The sequence below is a fragment of the Caenorhabditis remanei genome, chromosome IV (genome assembly GCF_010183535.1).
Source record: "Caenorhabditis remanei strain PX506 chromosome IV, whole genome shotgun sequence".
Taxonomy (NCBI): domain Eukaryota; kingdom Metazoa; phylum Nematoda; class Chromadorea; order Rhabditida; family Rhabditidae; genus Caenorhabditis; species Caenorhabditis remanei.
Window position 1 is genome coordinate 6654195 of NC_071331.1, and position 24436 is coordinate 6678630.

The 24436-nt window shown below is 35.5% G+C and overlaps 7 protein-coding genes across 7 annotated transcripts; 3 read left to right on the forward strand and 4 right to left on the reverse strand.

The window, feature by feature from the left end:
* Positions 1-1790: 1790 nt before the first annotated feature.
* Positions 1791-2240, forward strand: GCK72_012615 (uncharacterized protein; the record flags this gene model as incomplete). The annotated part of the gene is made up of 2 exons (XM_003095486.2): positions 1791-1835; positions 1926-2240. The coding sequence occupies 2 exons, from the start codon at positions 1791-1793 to the stop codon at positions 2238-2240; spliced, it is 360 nt and encodes a 119-aa protein (XP_003095534.2).
* Positions 2241-12221: 9981 nt separating this feature from the next.
* On the forward strand, positions 12222-13692 carry GCK72_012616 (uncharacterized protein; the record flags this gene model as incomplete). The annotated part of the gene is made up of 2 exons (XM_053729251.1): positions 12222-12344; positions 13381-13692. The coding sequence occupies 2 exons, from the start codon at positions 12222-12224 to the stop codon at positions 13690-13692; spliced, it is 435 nt and encodes a 144-aa protein (XP_053584023.1).
* Positions 13693-14829: 1137 nt separating this feature from the next.
* Positions 14830-16145, reverse strand: GCK72_012617 (uncharacterized protein; the record flags this gene model as incomplete). The annotated part of the gene is made up of 4 exons (XM_053729252.1): positions 14830-14873; positions 15416-15515; positions 15695-15858; positions 16058-16145. 4 exons carry the CDS (start codon positions 16143-16145, stop codon positions 14830-14832), a joined length of 396 nt encoding a protein of 131 aa, XP_053584024.1.
* A 621-nt stretch (positions 16146-16766) lies between these two features.
* On the reverse strand, positions 16767-18047 carry GCK72_012618 (uncharacterized protein; the record flags this gene model as incomplete). The annotated part of the gene is made up of 4 exons (XM_053729253.1): positions 16767-16997; positions 17040-17280; positions 17499-17760; positions 17921-18047. The coding sequence occupies 4 exons, from the start codon at positions 18045-18047 to the stop codon at positions 16767-16769; spliced, it is 861 nt and encodes a 286-aa protein (XP_053584025.1).
* Positions 18048-19097: 1050 nt separating this feature from the next.
* GCK72_012619 (uncharacterized protein) lies at positions 19098-19605 on the forward strand (the record flags this gene model as incomplete). Its single annotated transcript, XM_003090110.2, has 2 exons — positions 19098-19277; positions 19342-19605. 2 exons carry the CDS (start codon positions 19098-19100, stop codon positions 19603-19605), a joined length of 444 nt encoding a protein of 147 aa, XP_003090158.2.
* Positions 19606-21508: 1903 nt separating this feature from the next.
* GCK72_012620 (uncharacterized protein) lies at positions 21509-22807 on the reverse strand (the record flags this gene model as incomplete). The annotated part of the gene is made up of 5 exons (XM_053729254.1): positions 21509-21659; positions 21947-22118; positions 22207-22298; positions 22487-22713; positions 22757-22807. 5 exons carry the CDS (start codon positions 22805-22807, stop codon positions 21509-21511), a joined length of 693 nt encoding a protein of 230 aa, XP_053584026.1.
* A 500-nt stretch (positions 22808-23307) lies between these two features.
* Positions 23308-23652, reverse strand: GCK72_012621 (uncharacterized protein; the record flags this gene model as incomplete). Its single annotated transcript, XM_053729255.1, has 2 exons — positions 23308-23437; positions 23522-23652. 2 exons carry the CDS (start codon positions 23650-23652, stop codon positions 23308-23310), a joined length of 261 nt encoding a protein of 86 aa, XP_053584027.1.
* Positions 23653-24436: the final 784 nt, after the last annotated feature.

A 24436-nucleotide genomic window follows, 5' to 3' on the forward strand; every position in this document is an offset into this window, starting at 1 on the left:
TCTGCAAGTAGTTTACGTCTGCCGTAACTCTTCCCGTGTAACAGATACTCTGGTAGATATAAATAGAACACCTTTTCATAAAACTTATTTCTGTTTCGAAACCTAAGTCTGTCTTGAATTGCTTCAACCTTCTCATTGGCGTGTTTAAAGTGCATTTGGACTTCGGTGGAAAAAAAGTATTTTTAAATACAAAAATACGTCAAGTGACAGAATAACCCGGTTGCTACCGCACTTTTCTTTATTGGTTACGCCTTAAAATACATTTTATTCTCTGCCTATAATTGTTTTCCTTCTCGAAATTGGGACTGTTTCAGCAAAACAGCAGAAGGAAACCACATTTTGACCGGTACTATGCCATCGTTCGAGTCACATCTTCACACCATACAATTCATGGAACCACCAACTGACATTTCCCTAACTGTCTGGCACTCTCTTCGTCTGCCTGTCTCTCCTGGGGCTATATTTTTTCCTCATTCAATTTCTATAGTCACTGCGGCGAGAGGCGTAAGGTCGCGTGCGTAAACGCGCTCCGTCGCACAACGTTTGGCACGGTCCTGTGGGAAGTCGTCCCACCTATAGCGTAAAAGGTCTACGGATGTTCATTCTCCGCGATTAGTTTGTCCTGACCAGTTGTCTCTCATTTTCTAGTGTTCTTTTTTTGGCCATGTATAGATTAATGTGTCTGTAATAAAGAACGGAGAATCAATAATTTTTGGGTTTTTGATCCAAAAAGTTTACCAAATATCTTTCGAATTTTTAGTTTATAATCTGTAATCAGCGGATACAACGTCCCACTCTAAATAAGTCAGGTATATACCATCCGTTCTTCCTCTTTCTGTTTCGCAATCTTGTTTTCGATCCGTTTCAAAATTTCTAATAATAACAGGGGTGAAATATTTTTATACAGTTAGATGGGCTCGTGTTCACTAAACTCATATTCGTCATTTCGATCGGTGAACGTTAGTTCAAAATAAACTCACTTGTATTCACATAATGATTTGTCGGAAACATAGAGAAAAAATCTTCTACAACTTTTCCAAAATATCATTTTCTGGGTTACTCATTTATGAATGTCATCTAACATAGAGTAATTATTAATTGGTTTTTGAGCTAATCTTAAAACATAAAAACATATGTAATGAAAATGAGTTTTGTGTTTTTAGTTATAGTTTGTAACTTTTTTCCGTTTCTGGTTTCCACCAAAGTTTTACTATTATCTTGCGTTTCGTTGTGTTTACGTTTTTCTCGTGACCAAAAGAAACCAAATTGATGTGCGATAAATACTACTACAAAATGAAATGATAGTTTTTATTTTTCTTTCTTCAAACCAAACTTCAAATTTTCTCAGTTTTATGATTGACATATGTATCAAAATTTCGGTTTTCATAATTTTTGATGTCATCCGTATCCATAGTGATTTAATAAAAGTTTCGTAATTTTTTTCTGGAACAAAGTGGTCGTTATGAAATCGTTATCTGTATGTATTTTTTCGTTTAAAAGTATTTATTTTCTATTACTATTTCTACACAAGCTTATTAGAGAATAATAGTTCACTCATGAATCGCAATCTTTTTTCCATAGCCTTGCTCACAATTTGCTCACATTAGTTTTTTTTTCATTTTCCTATGATATATTCTACAATATCGTTATCTTTTCAGACAAATCCACTGCTCATAATGGCGCGTCATTCAAATGCCAAGAAGATTGGGAAAAATAGTTTGAAAACAAGAGAAACGGAAATAAGCAAAGTGGGAAATATCGGCCAGCAAGGATCGAAAAGGAAATTTTCGATGGGAAAGGAATCAGACAGCCATAAGAAAGCCGAGCAACTTGTTGTGAGTTAATAATTGAATGTCTCAAAACTCGCTGCCAACTTCTTTGTTGACTGAAACCGTAATTTTGAGAACTAGTCGTTTGTTTTTCAGAAGTCACACCCAAAATTGTCATTCCACAAGGCCCTTCAAATTGAGAAGCAACGCCAGGAAGCTAAGATGAAGCGTGATGAAGATGGAACTGTTGCTGTTTGGAATAACATGTCAATTGAAGAAGACCTCGAGCAATATCTGAAGGAATTTTATGAAATCGATAACTGGAGTGTACAGAAAATCGAAGAGTGTGTTGAGGAAATATTGGACCTGGAAATTTTCGGAGAAGAGAAAGAAAACAGAAATGATGATGCGGGAAAAACGCAACGGGCACTGAGAATGAGGGATGTAAATTCTAACATCCAGAAAGAATAAATTCAATGTACTCATTTGTCTCAACTTTCTTTCTCTAGAGTATCACTGTCATTTCTCACATTCTCCCAGTCGTGTCTCACTTCTTTCCAACTCGGTTATCTCTCCATCCTACACTACGCCTGGTTTTTCAGTCAAATCGCTGAGTGATATCGGCTTTCCTATCAGTATTAGGTTTTTGTGAACGTTTTCAGTCGGTGAAAAAAATACAAAAAAGTAACAAAATTTTCCAGTAATTCATACATGATCCTCGGTTGATTTTTCTGTCAAATTTCACGATTTTTTTCTTTTTCCTTCAAGTATGTCAGTAGTACAACTTTTGTCAAAAGCTGTTTCTGGATTGTTCATTAATTGATATGAGCCTAGCAATTCAGTATTGTGTTTCTTCTTATTGCTGCTTTTAGTAATCATTTCATTTTTATCCCTATCCTATCTCACACCATTTTTTTCATGTTTCTTTGAGCTTATTTCTTTCTACGGTACTACTTATATTTTGCTCTTCTTTTTTTATAGCCTTCCAATCATCAGGTACATTTTCACGGATTCAGATTATCCAATTTCGGTCAATTTTAATTTCAAGTGTAACCTTGAAATTATAAGTATTCTGGTACACATTCCTTGAAGTATTTTTAGCGATTCACTTTTTAAAATGACAATATTCTGGCCTTTTTCACCTGGTTTTTATAAATACATATACGTAATGGATAACATTGTTTCTGTGACACATTAAGAATAGGTTTAACAAGAGAACTACCATACCTTGCAAAACAAAATAAGTATGATTGTTGATAGTTTCAGTCAGTCCAGATATATAAAAAAATTTCAGTTTTATAATTGGTGACAGGAAACCACATTACCCAGCATTCAAGGATACTCTGCTTATTTTAAAATAGATAAATATTTAAATATTTAAAGTTGAAATTTAATTGTGTTGCTGTACTGTTTTTTAGAAAATTATGAATAGGTGTACTGTTTCAATTACGCGCAAAAAGTTAAATTCTCTGAAAGCGAAATTCTAAATAGACAATTGTTGTTTTGAATATAAATATTACTGTTCCGGAGATCCAATGAGTTCACTATCATCGGGATCTAAAGTACTGGGTACTCCATTTTTTCTTTATAACAACTGTATTGATGAGGGTTCTCAAATAGAACCAACCAAAAAATAACAAGGAGTGTTGTAAAGTTTCCGAGAAAGTAATTTGCCTAATTAAAAATTCTATACGACAGAATTTACAAATTCTTAGTTTCCTAAACAATCCGTAAGCCTTATTCCGCGGTTCACCAGGCTGGCCTCTTTTCATTTAAATTTTCACGTTCTTCAGAATATCATAAAAGCCTTTCAAACTATGGTGGAAAACAAAGAAATTTGATGTTTTATTTTTCTAAAATAATTATACCCTTTCAATCATCAGATACATTTTCACGGATTCAGATTGTCCAATTACGGTCTAACTTAATTTCAAGTGTAACCTTGAAATTATAAGCTTTCTGGTACACATTCTTTGAAGTATTTTTAGCGGTTTCATTTTTCAATTAACAATATTCTGGTCCTTTTTACCTGTTTTTTATAAATACCTATACGTAATGGATAACATTGTATCTGTGACACATTAAGAATAGGTTTAGCAAGAGAACTACCATACCTTTCAAATCAAAATTATTGATAAAAATTTTTGGAATTTTTATTGTTTCAGTTAGTCCATATCAGGGTGCTCCAATCGGTTGAAACATTCGTCGGTTTTTATAAAATTAATCGGTTTTTTTTCAGGGGAAAATCGAAAAAAAACGATTTTCTTCGATTGCGTTTTGAAAAAAAATCGTTTGGTTTCGGTTTTCATCGGTTTAGAAACCGGTTGAAAACCGATTATTCTTCGATTTTTACCGATTTTTTCCGATTTTCATCGGTTTTTTTCTGAAAGTTCAAGTTCTACAGTAGTTTGTCACGTTTCTATCATATTTTGCACTCTCAATTTAGATTTTACTTTAAAATTAATAATTTCTCATCTTTGTTCAAATTTTCTATAAAAATAGAAAAAACGTATGAAGTTATTGAAACGTGACAAACTATACCGAAACCGAACGGTTTTTTGTTCAAAACACAATCAAAGAAAATTTATTTTTTCCGATTTTTGTTCGATTTCATTCCGGTTTTTGTTTTTGAAAACCGGTTGAAATTAACCGATTGAAGAAACAATTTCCACCGGTGGAAAAAACCGGTTTTTCTTCGATTTTACCGCCGGTGAAGCACCCTGGTCCAGATATTTAAAAAGGAAAATTTCAGTGTGCTCTGGCAGGGTCGGGATTGGTTATCGAAGATACCTCGAGGGAATCGTCAATCGATTTTTTCAACTTGGAATGAAAAGTTATTGAAACAGAATAATAGTTTACCAAACATGAAATATCTATGAAAGAAAACATTTTTTTAAACAAAAAAAATATCCGCACATAATGAAAAACCACCAACAATTTGAACCGTAGACCTCTTTCATTCACTTGTTGATTTTACAATTAGTGACAGAAAACCATATAACCCAGCATTCAAGAATATTGTGTTTACTTTAAAATAGATACATATTTAAAGTTGAAATTTGCTTGTTATAATTGTGTTGCTGTATCGTTTTTTAGAAAATTATGAATAGGTGGACTGTTTCAATTACATACTAAAACTATAATTTTTTTTTCATTTAAGTTTTCACGTTCTTCAGAATATCATAAAAGCCTTTCAAACTATGGTGGAAAACAAAGAAATTTGATGTTTGATTTTTCTAACATAATTAACGAATTTTGCCTTGCAGGTCTTTACAATACTTGTGAAAGAGTAAATAATCTAAAATTGGCATACTTCCTAGCGTTCCATTCATTCACAAGTAGAGTTTTGACGTCAATGTTCGTTTAGTGGATCTTTCAATAGCGATACTGATGCCACTTATATGCATATATATTTGTACTGATTCATATTCTTTTCAATACCAGTCACATTTTGTTTCATATTGATCCGGCAACGTCTTCCTCCTCTCGGATTTCCTAGTTTCATGCAATTCCTTACCCCCGTTAGTAGTACTTGAGAATTCCGAATTCATTAATTACTGTTATTATGCATCCACAAATTTATTCTTCACTTCATATTTTAATGTGCCAAGCAGTTATACACAGTTTTATTATCTATCAATTCGTCCTCCTGCACAGCAGTGCGAGGCGTAAGTTCGCGGAAACGCGCTCCGTTGCACAACGGTTGGCACGGTGCCAAAAAAGATTTGGCTGAGTGCCAAGAATTTATACGTTCATTTGTCGTATCTTTGTTATAAACCGCGATGCGCACGCAACGCGACTTGGATAAAAAATCAAATCTGTTCGCTGCGTACCTTCCGCCTTGCACTGTTGTGTTCCTGTAGGACACATTAACTGACCCAGTGCACCATGTGGCCCGACACCTCACGGGTTCGCGTAACTGTCACGCACCCTCTCATTTATATCGATTAATGGTCTTACGGCTATAAATAAGAGAGAATAAAGAATTTTAGGGGTTTTGATTCAAAAAGTTTTCTAAGCTTCTGTTGAGATGTTTTAATTTCAGACATAATGCTCAAAGTGCTCGTTTCCGCTGATTCATAGTTTCTTAAAACCGTATATTTTATCACTACTTTTGTTTTATAGATAACAAAATCTGGTCTTGACTCCTATTTATTAGGTTGTCCCATAAGTTTTCGAACATTATTGAAATCAAATTTATTCAAAGCCAGAATATTCCAAAAATCAAACATAGTGACCACCTTTATCCACGACTGTTTGCCATTTAGTAGGTAGAGATTCAATACCTTTCCGCCAAAACTCAGGCTGCTTCGAGTCAAAATACTTTTTCACCCATTTCTCGACCTCTGACTTTGTTTTGAAGTCCTGGCCTTCAAAGGATCGATGCATGTCGCTGAACAGATGGTAATCCGAAGGAGCGAGATCAGGGCTTTACGGAGAGTGAGCAAGGACTGTCCAGTGGAATGTAGCCAGGAGAGACTTGGTCGTCTTTGCGGTGTGTGGTTTTGCGTTGTCATGGAGGTAGTGGACTCTGTGCCCGTGTAGAGGGGAGGTTTTCAGTTTGGACTTCACCTTTTGTAATTGAGAAGAATAGTAGTCGGTGGTGATAGTTTTTCCCTCGGGAAGCAGTTCCCAATAAAGCACTCCATGAACAGACGACCAGACGGCGAGCAATATTTTCTTAGGGTGTAACTCCTGTTTGACTACATCCTCTGGCTGTTTATCAGCATCAACCAACTGGGCTCTCCTGTGGTGGTTTTCGTATAAGACCCACTTCTCGTCCGACGTAACCAAATGATCTAGCCAGTTGAAATTAGGATGGTGGGTTAGAAGATGCAGTGACATGTCCACTCGGCGCTCAAGGTCAAAGTTAGACAATTTGTGTGGTATTCATCTACCCATTTTTTTTACCTTGCCAAGAGCTCCCAGTCCTCTTTCTACCGCAGAGTGAGTAGAGCCCATTACTGTTGCCAGTTCACGAATGGATTGAAGTGGGTCACTTTCCACTACCTCCCGTAACTTGTCAATGTCGAACTCCACTGGTGTTTCAGAACGTGCTTCTTCGGCCAAAGAAAAATCATTATTTTTGAAACGATGGACCCAACGGCTAATTGTCAGCCGTTGAGGGGCATTATCCTTTTAAACTTCAACCATACGTTCTTCAATCTCAGTGATCTTGGAGTTAGATAGAAATAAAAATAAAATGACATGACGAATATGAAGTCGATCGGGGACAAAGATTGGTGCCGCGTTCATTGAGAGGAGGCAGCCAGAAAAAATGAATGTTATTGTTAATACACCCGACGTCTTATATAATTGAAAACATGCACAATTTGGTTTGATTCTTGCTCTCTGTCCTATAGCAATACAACAAAACTATGTTCGAAAACTTTTGGGACAACCTAATATTTTTATTGCAATTTGTCACATTGGGTTCCTTATCATTATTAGATTTTCGTGAACGTTTTCATTCGGTAAAAATTTACCAGGGTATGTTTCCAGAAATTCTAGCATAATCCCGGTTGCTTTTTTCGTTAAATTTCACAAAAATACTTTTTCTTTATCTCAGTTGTATTACCTATGTCAAATGATATTATTCAACTGTCCACTGATAGATGTGAACTTAGTAGAAACATGCTTATTCTTGTTTTGAGTAATCATTTCACTTTTATTCCTATCCGATCTCACAACAACTTTTTCATGTTTCCTTGAACTTATTTCTTTCTTTCATTTTATTTCTATTTTGTTCTTGATGGAGTTCTTGATGGAGTATTGTCATTATCTCATACATGATATTTCCATCATACTTGTCACGGGCCGGGCCGGGCCGGGCCCGCTAAAAAAATCTTCCGGCCCGGCCCAGCCCGGCCCGGCCCGGCCCGTTCGGCCCGTCAAAATATTGAAAAAATTTTTTTTAGTCGTTTTCCCATTGTTCTTTCGTTTACTACTTCATGGCAAACATATTATTGATTAGAAATTATAAAATGACAACAAGTGAAAACGAAAATTGTCAGAATAAGTTATTTTGTCTCTATAAACTTTGAGCCTCTCAAAGTCTCTGTGATAATCAGCCGATGATCAGAATCAGGATCAAGAACTTGCTGGAGGCTTCTGAAAGTAGTCTTATCGAATCCCCCGACCTCGATTTAGTATAAACCGAAGAAAAAATTTAATTTCCAAGACTTTCAATTCTATTTTTCAAAAATAATTTTTTGCTGCGGGCCCTGCGGGCCGGCCCGGGCCCTGAAATTTTCAGCGGGCCCGGCCCGGCCCGCGGGCCGGCCCGTGATTTGACAAGTATGATTTCCATACTTGCAAAACAACAAGCATTGCATTTTATTTCATTTGTGACTGAAATTTTTTGAAAACCCACGTTCTATAACCTTAAAATTTAGATAAAATTGTATTTGTGACACATAAAGAATACGTTTAGCAAGAGAACTACCATGAATTGCAAATCAAAATCATTGTTAAATTTGTTGGAATTTATATTGTTTCAGTTAGTCCAGATATTTAAAGATGGTATTTCATTTTGCTGTAGCTGTGTCCAGATTCTTTGAATTAAACCGTTGATTGATTTTCAAACCTGGAAACGACAGCAACTGCAGCAACTACGTATAAGAAAAAATAAAATACAGCAATAAAATGTTTACGAAACAGAATAACGGGTAATGATAGTTTACCGAACATTAAAAGTTTAAAGTTTAAAATTTAAATTTTCTCGTTACAATTTTGCTGCTGTATCATTTTAAGAAATTGTGGAGAGGCTTACTGTTTCAGTTACATGTGAAAACTAAAATCAATTTTTTTATCCAGATTGCGATACCCAAAATTGAACTCTCTGAAAATGTGCAACCTAAATAGACAAATGTTGTTTTGGAAGTGAAATTTACTGTTCCGGAGATCCGATGAGTTCACTATTATCGGGATCTAAAGTACTAGGAATAATCTGAACTGAACTTCGTTTACAACAAGTGTAAGGATGCGGATTCTCAAATTTAATAAATCTCAAAGGAAATAGTGGTATTAAAGGAAGTAGTTTCAGATAGAAAATAGTATCCTTTTGAAACAGTAGCTGTACAAGGCAAACTTATGTTTTATAAATGTTCTGATTCTGTTTCGAAATAAGGAGCTAGAGCTTTTGAACTGAACTATAATAATGTCACCCAATATATCGTAGTACTCTCTTTCAGGCCACTTTTCCAGGCTGAAAGAAAATAAAAAATATGTGAATGCCATTTGAAAAACACTGTTTAGTCAAAGTTCCATAAATAACGAACTTTACTTTTAAATGTTGCTATAGGATCTGAAGATCGTGGTAACAAGAAAGAAATAACGACATGAAGCTAGGAAGAAACGATAAGAGCTTCTAATCGATGCTTCAAACCATTGATAAAAAAGTGAAAACATTCATTACGAAAACCTATAAAAAACAAATTCAAAAATGAAAACTGATATTTAGATCATACCAAAAAGAATATCCAATAAATTTCTTAAAGAGAGGGCACCTGAAATCAAGGAATGACTTTTCACAATAGAATCTAAAATTTGCAATCAAGAGCATAAATTCAAAAGAATAATTGATGCATTTTGCCTTGCAGGTCTTTACAATACTTGTGAAAGAGTAAATTATCTAAACTTGGCATACGTTCTAGCTTCATTCTTTACTTTTCCTCTGTTTCATATTTGGAAAATGTTTTTCTCCGTGTTTGTGTAGTCTTTCAACATTCAAATAAAGGGATCGTATCATTACATCCCAGTAGTTTCAGTATATTGCCTTTTCAGAGTGCTCATATATTATTTTACCGAAAGAACGTACATATTAGTCAGTACGATCTTCTTATATTACTAATTTTCATAATCTTGTACTCCGTTCATTATTTAATTTCCAATAGATTTTGTTATATATTGTTTCAGTTTCAGATCGTCGACTAATTTTTTCTCGGTCTTATTTTGTTCAGTATAATCCCGAGCCTCATATTGCTGTTTCTGTTATCGCTGACTTTCCCTAGATTTCTCAATTTCCAGTTGTTCAAACTGATTTGTCAGATTAAATCAGATTCTGTAATGTAGGGCTGTTAAAACGGGCGTTGAAATAAACTTTCTTTTCTTGCAATTAACGTAAAAATAAGCGGCCAGGTCCGACAATTGCCGTAAATAACATCCTTTCTGTAAAGATCAAGATCATTCAATTTTAGAGCTGGCAAAGTTATTTTTATTTTTTGTTCTGGTACACTTAATATAAAACAGGAATTCATGCTTCTGAACGCTAAACGTTTGTAAATTAAATCTTGCACTTAAAAAGGTCAGACTAATCTCACTACGTAAAGGTTCTGAAGTAACCTTATTGAAAACGAAACAATTGTTAATTGTTAATATATTATCCAAGAATCAGATTTTTTGCATTTAAATTACTTTGACATCTATTGGAATAATCAATGCTGGCTTTCCAATAGTTGTCCTTAACAAAAATAACTGTGACAGTTTTTTTTTTTGAAATTTTCGTTCAAAATTTCAGTTCAAATTTTCCAGCCGGGCCTTGGAAATTCTCGTCACGGCCCGGCCCACCCCGGCCGTTGCAAGTATGCTTTTTATAAATAAAAAATAAACTTCCTTTTCTGATCATTTAAATTTAGAAATATATCAACTATTTCAATCTTTATCCATGTTTACAACAAACAGTGCTGGTTCTAGCTCTAAAATGAATAGAAATGACTTATAACCGTTTTCTTTCAAATAATCTTGAAACACAAAAATAGTGTCAATAGTTTTATAATAGTTTTACATAATAACTTGAAAATTCTATAAAATGTTTTTTTTTCGGTTTCAAATTAGTCATAATGACTTGAAGTTTCTGTTCCAATGTTTCTTCATTGAACTTCAACAGTTGATCGTCCACAGCCCTCAAAACTTCCCCATATACATGTTTGGAGTACGTATGGACTTAACAAATGTCTTTTTATTTTAGAAAAAGACAGCAAGTGACTGAACGGACCACCAACTGACATTTCCCTAACTGTCTGGTACTCTCTTCGTCTGCCTAGCTCTCCTGGGGCTATATTTTATCCTCATTCCATTTCTATAGTCACAGCGGCGAGAGGCGTAAGGTCGCGTGCGGAAACGCGCTCCGTCGCACAAAGTTTGGCACGACCCTGTGGGTAGTCCCCTGACATATAGGGTAAAAGGTCTACGGATGTTTATTCCCCGCGATTAGTTTGTCCTCTAGTCGTCTCGCATTTTTAAGTGTTCTTTTTTGGTCTTATTTGGATTAATGGTCGGTCTCCAATAAATAACAGAGAATCAATAATTGTAGTGTTTTTGATCCAAAAAGTATACCAAATATCTTTCGAATTTTTAGTTTATAATCTGTATTCAGTGGAGACAACGTCCCACTCTAAATAAGTCAGATTTTCTCCCGTTCTTCCTCTTTGAGTTTCGCAAACTTACTTTCCATCCATTTCAAAATTTGTTGGGCTAATAATAACAGGGGTGAAATATTTTTTTACAGTTACAAGGGCTCGTGTTCACTAAACTCATATTCGTCATTTTGATCGGTTAACGTTAGTCATGTGTCAAAAGAAACTCACTAGTATTCACATAATGACTCGTCGGAAAGATAGAGAAAAAAATCTTCTACAACTTTTCCAAAATATCAATTTCTGGGTTACTCATTTATGAATGTCATCTAACATAGAGTAATTATTAGTTGGTTTTTGAACTAATCTTAAAACATTAAAACATATGTAATGAAAATGAGTTTTGTGTTTTTAGTTATAGTTTGCTACTTTTTCCGTTTCTGGTTTCCACCAAATTTTTACTATTATCTTGCGTTTCGTTGTGAAGATTGTTGTGGCATCTAACATAGAGTAATTATTAGTTGGTTTTTCAGCGAATCTAAAACAGAAATACATATGTAATGAAAATGAGTTATAATTTTTTAATTTTTTCCCGTTTCTGGTTCCCGCAAAATAATACTTTTATCTATCATTCCATTCTGGGCATTTTGACTAGTGTTATACCAAAATAAACCTAATTGGTTTACGGCCAATGAATGTTACTTTCCACAAGATAAAATGATAGTTTTTATTTTTCCTTATCACCAAACTTCACATTTGATCTGTTTCATAATTGTCATAACAAATTTGGGTTTCATAACTTTTGTTTTCATAGGTCTTTTGATAGGTCTAGAAATTTCAAAACTTTTTGTAATATTTTTTGGAACACAGTGCCCATTATGAAATCTGTTTCAACGCAATCTCTTTGGAGATGCTCACGAATCGCAATCCTCCAGATTTCTGCACACAGTTTCCTCACATCAGTTTTCTTTTCATTTTCCCTTATTCTTCAATAACAAAATCGTTATCTTTTCAGACGAATCTCCTTTGCAGATTGGCGCGTCATTCAACTGTCAAGAAGGTTGCCAAGAAGGGAAGAGAAGTGAAAAAAAGCAAAATGATAACGCGTGTTGTCTGCAAAAACCAAAAGCCCAACAACGGTCAGCATGGATTGAGAAACGGATCTTCGATGGCAAAGGAATCAGACGAGAAATTGGTGAAACTGGCGAAGCAACTTGTTGTGAGTTTTCAGTGATTTGCGCACAGGGTCATAGAATTCCCATATGAAGCAACTGCGCTCCAAAAAAATTAGCGTAAAATTAGCGCGAAATTCAAAAAATTTATCCAAAAAATTTTTTTTGTGTATTAAAAATTTGTATTTTTCTCTTTTTTAGTGAATTCGATATTTTTGTGCGAGGGTTTCTCGAAAATAGCGAGAAAAATGGAAAAAAGTCAGCTTCATTCGAAAATTTCACTCGGGGGTATTTGAGTTTAGAACTCGGAAGAATAGAACTGCGACAAAATAAAACTGTGAAAATATAGAACAGGAAAAAATAGAACTGAACAAAGTGGAACTACGAAAAAATGGAACTGCTACAAAACAGAACTCAACAAAATAGAACTGAACACAATGGAACTGCTACAAAATAGAACTGTTACAAAATAGAACTCTAGTTCGAATGGAGCGCGTTTGCATTTTTTTGCAAAAATTCAATTTATTTTTGACTTTTCTTAAATAAATTCATATTTTTCATCGAATAATTGTTCAAATTAAAAAAAAGTCGTTCTGATTCTTCTAAAAAGAAAAAAATGCAAACGCGCTCCATTCGAACTAGAGTTCTATTTTGTAACAGTTCTATTTTGTAGCAGTTCCATTGCGTCCAGTTCTATTTTGTTGAGTTCTCTTTTGTTGTGGTTCTAACTTTCACTGTTCCAGTTTGTAACAGTTCTAATTTCGTCTATTCTATATTTTCACAGTTTTATTTTGGCACAGTTCTATTCTTCCGAATTCTAAACTCAAATACCCCCTTTCACTCCCTATCGTTCGTCTTACTGTGTCCACGCTAAAAGTCCCGCACGTGGGCGTCATTATGCTGATCGGCGACTCGCTTGTGCAAACGCGCTTCACTGAGCTTCCGTTTTCGCGGGAAAATTATTTGATTTCATTTGGACAAAATTTGACCCTGTGTTCGCGCAAAACAATATCTCAAAACTCGCTACCACCTTATGTGTTGTCAGAAACAGTAAGTTTGTGAACTAATCCAATGTTTTTCCAGAAGTCACACCCAGAATTGTCATTCCACAATGCCCTTCAAATTGAGTCCCAACGCCAGGACGCCAAGAAGAAGCGTGATGAAGATGGAACTGTTGCTGTATGGAACCATATGACCATAGACTACGATCTTGAAGAGTATATGAAGGAATCTAAAGAAAAAGATAACCGGAATGTTCAAGAAATGAAAGATTGTGTGGTGGAAATAATGGAGCTTAAAATTTCCGGGGATAACAAGGAGAACTGCCAGGATGATTCAAAGAAAAGGCAAACACTGAAAATAAGAAACGCTAATTCTAGCAACAAGAAAAAATAAATTCAACGTAGCCAGTTTTTCCAACCCTTTTCTTCAGAATTTACCTCATCCACCCTGTCGTTCATCCTTTCTTGCCATGTTGATCCCATTTTGGACTAAATGTTTCCTCTCAATCCCTCTTCAGTGCTCTTTGTTCATAACTCAAGCCTATGAGTAATATTTACTGCTATGTGCTTGGCAGAACTTCGTCTTGGTTTTCCTATGAGCATTAAGTCTTTGTCAACTTTTTCATTCGGTGAAAACTTCACTATCGAATAATGAGTTGGAACTATTACAAATATCTGTAACAAGACTACAAGTTTGATGAAAGATATTCGAATCGATTATTACATAGATGGTTGAATGGAGACAATTTAAGAATGGACATGTTCAATGAAGTCTTGAATCGCCTCGATTTCAACAACAAATTGAAGGGAATCGATATTGAGGAGAGAGGTCTGACGCTGACTCGTTCGCTCCCTACGCGAGTTCGCGTAATCTGACTTACCGTTACAATAAAAATGTTTTTCAGATCATAGATTTTTGCCGGAATTCGTACCAAGCATATATTACGAAGGAGACTCGTCACATCACACAAGGGAGTTCCTAATGGTTGTCTGGTCCCTGGGCATCTTAAAACATTTCCCGTTTTATATGCATTTTTAACGTTGATTTGCTGTTCTTTTATAATTTCGAAAACATTTTAAAAATTAATGATACAAGTCAAAATGAAAAACTCGCTACAAGCCAAAAAAAATGGAAAAAAAGAGAAGCCCCACCCCCGTGTGCCATAATGGTGTTTAGTTATAAGTCGAGTCAATCTCTGCAAAGAGAATAGTGAAAATATCTTTCCCAGAGTAATGTTTCAAGTGTTATTTGAAACCGATAATAATGTAAATGTGTCAGTTTTTTTAATCACTGATTTCCAAGTGTGATGAGTTATGAAAAAAAAAACTACATAGGTTAGTTTCTTCTTTTACTACAAATGCATATGTATTGCTCAGTAACAAAACACAATTATTTTTACTATTCGGGGATTAAAAATACTCTTCTTACTATGTTTAAACAAATAAGCCCGTAACGTATCAGTGATACAAATTTTAACATTGAAACATTGAAAAAAAAGAAAAAGTTATTGTTCAGCTGCCATCATTGTGTTCAGCAATCGTTCCATAGACAAGCCAGTGGATTATTTTGAGATCCTGAAAATACGAATATGTGTTTCACTATTTTGATACAATAATTGATATTTTAATTGGCATATTCCACGACTTACTTTCATTATTTCGAAAATGAACTCTACTAGGACACCCACATGGTAGCTAGACTCACGAAACAAAGGGGATCTAATTAATTAACCTCATTTCCACCTGACAAACTATTATAATGAGTTTACTATAAAAATTACACGACGACTTCAATTCACAATCACTTGTTCTCAATGACACTTTATTTTGTTATTAATATGATTTGAAAAGTGAATACAGACGAGAAAACAAGCATCAGCAGTAGCAATCAAAGCATTTCAAGGGGAATAAAAGAAGCACACAAAACGTTGGACAAGTACAAAAAAGATGTTATCAAGTAGAGAAACGAGAGGGGATCGGGGAGTAATGAAACGAACGAAAAATGGTTAAAAGAAGCGACACTTGGACAGGACGAATTGAAATAAGGGATGTGTGTGTTGTGAGGATTAGAACTCCTTAGCGGCAAGCTCGTATGACAAATGCATAGCTTCTCCTACCAGGATCATGATTGATGTCACAGTGAATACGACCAATGAGAAGACGATTAGAAGGACACGGTCCAGCACCGAGGCCAGATATTCCCATTCCAGGGCGTATCTGAAATTTAAGGAGATATGGAAACATACAATTATGGATTTAATGAATTTTGAAATTTCGCAAATGTAGTCCGCTTGATACATTAATAAAAATTAATTTTTCTGTTTAACAATCTTAACAAGAAAAGGTATCTAATTTTGTGTTCACTAACAATCTTTTACATACAGATTGAAACTCACCTCCTCTTCAACTTGCTCTCCAGAATAGTTGAATCCCCTGTCACTGAAAACGCTGAAATTGCAGAGCATCAGAGGACCAGGCTCCCCGTGGGGGACTGATATGGCTGCTGGCACTTTCTTTCGGCCAGCTTGTCGGAGTTGTCCACGTTCCCCGCCGCCGCAATCTGGAAATTGAAAGTGGCATGAGCATCAGGGTTGGGCAAATTATTTGTTTGATTATTTAAACTATTCGAAACTCTGAATAGTTGGGAAAAAATTTCAAAAAATTTATTTGACCACTCCAACAATGCCAGATTACTATTTTTGTTGTATCAACTACTTCAAAAATTCTGAATATTCAAGACTGCTAGAAACAGTACTCACTTTTCACTCCATTCTGTTTATTCGAATTAATTTTCTTGACGAGTCGCCTCCAATTCCTTCTTGCTGCTTCTCGTTTCATATCATCCATACTTCTGAAATAAGATCAAAGTAATGACTAAACTATTGGATAAGACATGTTATAAATACCGAGAAACGGTATATACTGTTTCAAAGACATGATTTTTAAGTGGCATACTTTTGAATACTGATACTAGGTACTTTAGTCCCATTATAACAAGTTAGCTAAAAGTTTGCGGATTGTGACTAAATCAATACTTCAAAACTTGTCAACCATCTGAAACAGGGCTGGGCAAATTATTTGTTTGATTATTTGAATTATTTGAAATTTGGGATAAAAGTCAAGTAAATTGTTTCAAATAATTATTTGAACTTTTTTTTCAAATAAATTGTTTGACCAAACAATGTTTGACAATGTCATATCAAATAAAATTATTTGAAACCGAATTTTTTGTATCATTAATGATAACTTTTCTCTTCAAACTGCCGAAAGGTTAGGGGAAAATAATTACTTCGAATTCGAGAAAGTCTTTCAGGACGGAAAATTTTACAAAAAAAAATGTTTCCTTGATCAAATAGTATTTGATCAAATAAATTGTTTGGAAAAAGTATTCAAACATTATTTGGTCAAACAATTTATTTGACCTCTCAAACAATGCCCAGCCCTGATCTGAAACAGTTTCTTTTCCACTCATATATAACTCCTCGCACTAATCGGAGCAGCCAACGGAGCTCTCCCACTTCCACTATTCGACTTGAGAAGATTCAATCCAGAAGACGATGACGTCACTTTTGGCATCTTCTGATTCTTCATCTCCACCCTTTTCGCCTTCATTTTATCCTTCTTCCCAAATGTCACTCCTGTCTCATTCCACAGCTCCAGAAGCATGGTTGGAGGTCGCATTCGGAGCCACTGAGCGATCTGAAGATGAAAATGAATCAGACTAAAAAAATTAAGACTTACTCTCCCAAAAAATATGTATGATACAATAGGAGACACCGGCTTTGCGTACATCTTCTGTAGGTGAACATTCAGAATAAACGCTGTGAAAAGTGTTCCTATGAATATGATGAATATAATAGATAGATAGAATATTCCGAAGAGAGGAACGAAGTCAGATGACGTCGGCATTTGTTCAGAGACCATCATCATCAGGATGGACATGGCAAGGAGGGAATCGATTCCGAGAGACAGCTTTTCTCGTCTGAAAAATTGGAAATAACGAAATTTTTATTGTTTCAAAGTCTGCATAACCATTACATTATGCAGAACAGCTCAGTAACTTGTACGAATATCATGGAACAAATACGCCAACTACTCAATAAATCAACGAAAAGTTTAATTATCTTCAGTTTCTAATATTTCTCAAAAAATCTAGAGAAATAATTCAATGATTCCACCATATTAATTAGAAGGACTCACCTCTCAGAACTCGTAGAAGCAGCAGTGAAGAATCCAGTAACGGCGACCAACGTGATAACAGAAGTGGGAATAACCAAATTAACAATATAATACAGTGGTTTCCGTCTAACAACTAGAACAGCTTCCAGTAGAACCCATGGCTCGGGACAACACACGAACTTCTCCTCGACTCGTTTTATATTGAAACTGACAACAACCCATTCTTCATTCGGAAGGAAATTGTCCATATTCACAAATTCATATTCTGGTTCGTAGTTGATATCTGATTTAGATGATGTCCAAGAAGATATGGTTAGTTTACAGGCTTGTTGATCGTAAGGGAAGAATCTGAAAATGTTTTACTGTTTCTAAAAGTTATTATCAAAACCACAATGCTGAAGATTACTAGTGTCGCGCATGCTATTGCTGCAAAATAAACCAACCTGATATCCAAGAGACAACTCGTTCTGTACAATGCGGGAAAAACTTCACTTCTGCTCCCTTTTCTCCTTTCCAGTAGTTCGTCGTCACCACCACATTTATGTATCGTTCTGTCTCTTCTCGATTCATGACCACACTGGAAAAATGAATTTCTGTTTCAACAATTTTTTGAATATCTTTGTTTTAACTATTTCATACTTCCGAACCCCATTGTGATTCATTTGTTGTTGATTGGAGCCTATCAAAATCTTTGAAATATTTTTTATGTTTCTAGCAACTGATATTTCATTTACTTTGTGAAGCCTGTCAGTGTCTTCCCAATTGAAAAAAAATCCCCCACCTGTTATAGAGATAAGTATCTGGTAACCATATTGCATCAAATGACAGTATGGTTGTATTAATCATCCCGTAAAGATAAGGATTCCATCCCAGAAAGTCATCATTCCATTTCTGAATCGCCCAAACGTTTAAGTCGATATTTTGCTGTTTCTCGTTCTAAAAAAAGTACTTTCCGTGAAACATATGTTGGTAAATAATTTATATAACATATAAATTAAACTCACAATCGAAAGAATCTGATATAGACTCATTGAAAACGAAACAGTTGTTGGTTTCGAATGGTTCATCACTGGGCGGACACGACTGTCGTACCTAGAATAAGTCGCATTGCAGTTTGAAAAGAAGCGTAAGGTCGCGGAAACGAGCCGTTTCAAAAAAAGGCACAGTGCCAAAAAGACTTGGTTGATAGTGAGTATCAAGAATATTTACGTTTATTTGTAGTATGTTTGATATAAACCGCGACGCACACGCAACGCCACTCGGAAAAATACGAATCTGTCTATTTCTGACCCTACGCCTCACACTGATTTTCTTATGCAGAACACATTAACATGCCCAGTGTACCCTGTGGCCCGACACCTCACTGGTTTGTATAGCTGTGTCGCACTCTCTCATTTTTTAGTGTTCTTTTTTGGCCTTATATGGGTTAATGGTCTGTCTGCCATAAATAAAGGAGAATCAATAATTTTAGAGTATTTGTTTGAAAAAGTTTTTGAAGTATGTTTCTGTTTCATAATTTCTTAAAACCGTATTTTTCATTATTAATTTTGTTTTATACGTAACCAAATCTGGTCTTAACTCCTAATTATTTCGAAGTTTTCAGATTACAGACTTTGGAATATGACCAAGTTCTTGGCTGGAAGGAATGAACCGAAACCCACCAAGGTTCAGAGAAAAGAGCCGAATGGTTTGAAGTTACGGTCAAACAACACCTCGAAGAAAAGTCTACAAGTATGCAGAAACAAAATACCGATTCAAATTGGAGCAGAGAAACTAATGAAATGTGCAAAGGAACTTGTGGTATGTGGTTTTTTATCATGCCATAGAAAAATATCATAATGGCTAATTCTTTAATTTATTTCAGAAATCTCATCCAGATTTGAGTATCGAGCAAGCACTCGCCATCGAAAAGCAACGTCAAAATGATAGGAAGAGACGAGCTGAGGAAATGGTGGTTGATCCGTATAAGAGTTGTCGCATTGAAGAAGAGTTCGAGATCTACATGAAAGAAGCCGACAGTTATAAGGATGAGGAAATGAAGGAGAATGGGAAAATCGTGGAATATGAAATAAAGGAAATTGTGGAAGATGTGGAAGGAATGATAATCGAAGACAAAGAGAATTTTTAGAAATAAAAGCTTTCTGAAAGATCAAAAATCGTATACTTGTCCAGCACTGTTCCCCTGTGTTTCACACTTACCCGAGTTTTGTCAAATATCAATTTTCTCCTCTCTTCAAACCCTTTTTCCTCTTTCCCAGTCCTACCGACAGTTTATCCGTATTGTCTAGTTATGATCTTTTTCCCCATTCCATAATAGACCCGGTTACTGTTTCGTGACAATTGTTTAGCCTACGGTTTTGTCTAGTGTTCGTTCTTCCCTTACCGCTCTTCCATAGCAGAAAATCATGAATTCGAAAATCAGTAGTTGTCTAGCCAATCAAAACTCTTCATCACTCTTTTTCAATTGCTCTTTATTGTCGTAATGTCGAATATGTTAAGTTGACCTTGTCTCTTTTCCGACATTTCCAGATTTGTTTACTGCATCGTCGTGCTCTCATATCAAAACAATTTTCTTCAATTCATTCCCGATCTTGTTGATTTGATTGCGTTTATAATTTGCCGATGATTTTGTAAAGTTTGTGAGTATTAGACAAATTATAATAAAATTGTATTTCCATTCCATGAATACTGTTTCAAGCGCCTTTTTTTCGTTATGTTATCAATAAAGAACTTAATTCCAGGAATACTCTAACTTGGAATAATTGGGTTGGTCGTTTTCTCCGGACCATCTGTACGTTACACAGATGAATATCGAGTGTATTTCTGTTTCATTGTCCTGCCGTCTCATCTCAGTTCAGTTGTACCCATTCTAGATTTTGATCTTTCATCAGCAATAAGATCTCTAAACCCCAATTGTCTTTTCAAATAGAGTTTTTCAGACTCGACTTCTCCCTCTTTTCGAAAAAATGACTTTGTCTTCTAATCGACAAACTTTTCAAATACGATATTGGTTTGAGCCCGCAAACCCAATAGATGCGTCTTTACATTGGTCCGAAACATTGGTCTCGAGATTTATTCCGTGTTTCATATTCGTGATGTAATCTGAAGACAAAGTTAACTAAATTAGTTGTGGTCTGTTACGTTAATTGGTATCAAATAATGAGTTGGATCCGTGTCAGATATCTGTGACAAGGCTGCAAGTTAAACGAATAAGCTTTGAATCAATTTTTTTTTAGGTATTCAGCGCAGTCTAGAATCTCATTGACTTTAAAACAAAAACGGAAAACCAAAAATAAGAAACCATTTCCTTTTTAACTCCACGTTTATAAGTATTGTTCGGTAACACAAAACAATTATTTTTACTATTCGGAATAAAAAATACTTCTCTCACTATGAGAGAACAATTGAACCCATAATGTATCTGTGATACAAATTTTAACATTGAAACATTGAAAAATCACACAAAAGTTATTGTTCAGCTGCCATCATTGTGTTCAGCAATCGTTCCATAGACAAGCCAGTGGATTATTTTGAGATCCTGAAAATATGGATTTGTGTTTCATTTCTTTGATATATTACTTTAATTTTGATTGGCATATTCCACGACTTACTTTCATTATTTCGAAAATGAACTCTACTAGGACACCCACATGGTAGCTAGACTCACGAAACAAAGGGGATCTAATTAATTAACCTCATTTCCACCTGACAAACTATTATAATGAGTTTACTATAAAAATTACACGACGACTTCAATTCACAATCACTTGTTCTCAATGACACTTTATTTTGTTATTTTAATATAAATTGAAAAGTGGATACAGACGAGAAAACAAGCATCAGCAGTAGCAATCAAAAGCATTTCAAGGGGAATAAAAGAAGCACACAAAACGTTGGACAAGTACAAAAAAGATGTTATCAAGTAGAGAAACGAGAGGGGATCGGGGAGTAATGAAACGAACGAAAAATGGTTAAAAGAAGCGACACTTGGACAGGACGAATTGAAATAAGGGATGTGTGTGTTGTGAGGATTAGAACTCCTTAGCGGCAAGCTCGTATGACAAATGCATAGCTTCTCCTACCAGGATCATGATTGATGTCACAGTGAATACGACCAATGAAAAGACGATTAGAAGGACACGGTCCAGCACCGAGGCCAGGTATTCCCATTCCAGGGCGTATCTGAAATTTAGGGTGTTTTGTGATTTCTAAACTATGAAATCTATGAATTTTTAAAATTAAGTTGTTTCCGAAACTGCAAAAAATAATATGTCAATTTAGTAACAATTAATTTATTAATTAAAGTTAATTTTTTCCGTTTTACAAACTTAGTAAGAAACGGTATCAAATCATCTTCTTTAGTCATCATCACTGTGGTAGTATTTCGTTTTTTTTTCGATATCTCAGTTCATCTTCATCTAACACTAATTCATTGGCAACCGGAAATCGATCTACAGAAATGATCTCACCTTCTCTTCAACTTGCTCTCCAGAATAGTTGAATCCCCTGTCACTGAAAACGCTGAAATTGCAGATGCACTGAGCATCAGAGGACCAGGTTCCCCGTGTGGAACTGATATGGCTGATGGCACTTTCTTACGACCGGCTTGTCGGAGTTGTCCACGTTCACCGCCGCCGCAATCTGGAAATTAAAAGAGACATGAGTATATGGAGAAAAGCAGTTATTGAAAAGATGTTGAACATTCAAGCCTGTCAGAAACAGTACTCACTTTTCACTCCATTCTGTTTATTTGAATTAATTTTCTTGACGAGTCGCCTCCAATTCCTTCTTGCTGCTTCTCGTTTCATGTCATCCATACTGCTGGAATAAATCAAGGCAATGACTAAACTACTGGACCAGACAAGTTATAAATACTGAGAAACGGTATTTATGTAATGTTTCAAAAACGTGATTTGTAAGTGCCATACTTTTGAATACTGATAATTGGTACTTTAGTCCCATTATAACAAATTATGTCAACCGTCTGAAACAGTTTCCTCTCCACTCACATATAACTCCTCGCACTAATTGGAGCAGCCAACGGAGCTCTCCCACTTCCACTATTCGATTTCAGAAGATTCAATCCAGAAGACGATGACGTCACTTTTGGCATCTTCTGATTCTTCATCTCCACCCTTTTCGCCTTCATTTTATCCTTCTTCCCAAATGTCACTCCTGTCTCATTCCACAGCTCCAGAAGCATGGTTGGAGGTCGCATTCGGAGCCACTGAGCGATCTAAAGATCAGAATAGAATTCCGTCAAAAAGGTTAAGACTTACCCTCCCAAAAAATATGTATGATACAATAGGAGACACCGGCTTTGCGTACATCTTTTGCAGGTGTACATTAGAATGAACGCAGTGAAAAGTGTTCCTATGAATATGATGAATATAATAGAAAGATAGATTATTCCGAAGAGAGGAACGAAGTCAGATGACGTCGGCATTTGTTCAGAGACCATCATCATCAGGATGGACATGGCAAGGAGGGAATCGATTCCGAGAGACAGCTTTTCTCGTCTGAAAATTATAATTAGTAAAAATGGATCAAAATGAAAAATAAATTATCTTCAGTTCCTAATATTTCCCAAAAACAGTAATCTAGAGAATAATTCAATTATTCGACCAAACTAGTCTTAACATCTCACCTCTCAGAACTGGTAGAAGCCGCAGTGAAGAATCCAGTAACCGCGACCAACGTGATAACAGAAGTGGGAATAACCAAATTAACAATATAATACAATGGTTTCCGTCTAACAACTAGAACAGCTTCCAGTAGAACCCATGGCGAACTTCTCCTCGACTCGTTTTATATTGAAACTGACGACAACTCATTCTTCATTCGGAAGGAAATTGTCCATATTCACAGATTCATATTCTGGTTCGTAGTTGATATCTGATTTAGATGATGTCCAGGAAGATATGGTTAGTTTACAGGCTTGTTGGCCGTAAGGGAAGAATCTGAAAATGGTTTCTCGGTTTCAGAAAGTTATTATCAAAACCACAATGCTTTAGATTACTGATGTTGCCTCAAAAAAAACCAACCTGATATCCAACAGACAACTCGTTCTATACAATGCAGGATACATAAACTTCACTTCTGCTCCCTTTTCTCCTTTCCAGTAGTTCGTTGTCACCACCACATTTATGTATCGTTCTGTCTCTTCTCGATTCATTACCACACTAAAAAAATGAATTTCTGTTTCAACAATTTTTTGAATATCTTTGTTTTCGCTATTTCATACTTCCGAACCCCCATTGTGATTCATTTGTTGTTGATTGGAGCCTATCAAAATCTTTGAAATCTTTTTTATGTTTCTAGCTACTGATATTTCATTTACTTTGTGAAGCCTGTCAGTGTTGAAAAAAAATCCCCCACCTGTTATAGAGATAAGTATCCGGTAACCAAATTGCGTCAAATGGCAGTATGGTTGTATTAATCATCCCGTAGAGATAGGCATTCCATCCGAGAAAGTCATCATTCCATTTTTGAATCGCCAAAACGTTCAAGTCGACATTTTGCTGTTTTCGTTCTGAAAAAGTACTTTTCGTAAAACTTGTGATGGTAAAGAATGATTGTATATAAGATAAATGAACTAAACTCACAATGGAAAGAATCTGATATAAACTCATTGAAAACGAAACAGTTGTTGGTTTTGAATGGTTCATCACTGAGCGGACCCGGCTGTCGTACCTGAAATGAGTTGTCAGTTTACAAGGGAGTTGACTTTCGGTATGCGTTCAGAATTTTCTATAAACTTGCACACTGATAGTTTCGAATCTGCTTTAAACAATGATAATAGTGAAAAAGTGCAAAACTCCCGAAAAGTTGGACTTTTTTGCTCCGAAAGTTTGCTCATTTTTCATCATAGAAAACACGAGTGCCAATTCGGGAGGACTATCGGGTTCGTAAAGACAACCAGCTGCCCTCTCGACCAGCGGTTGGATGGCCACGTGGCA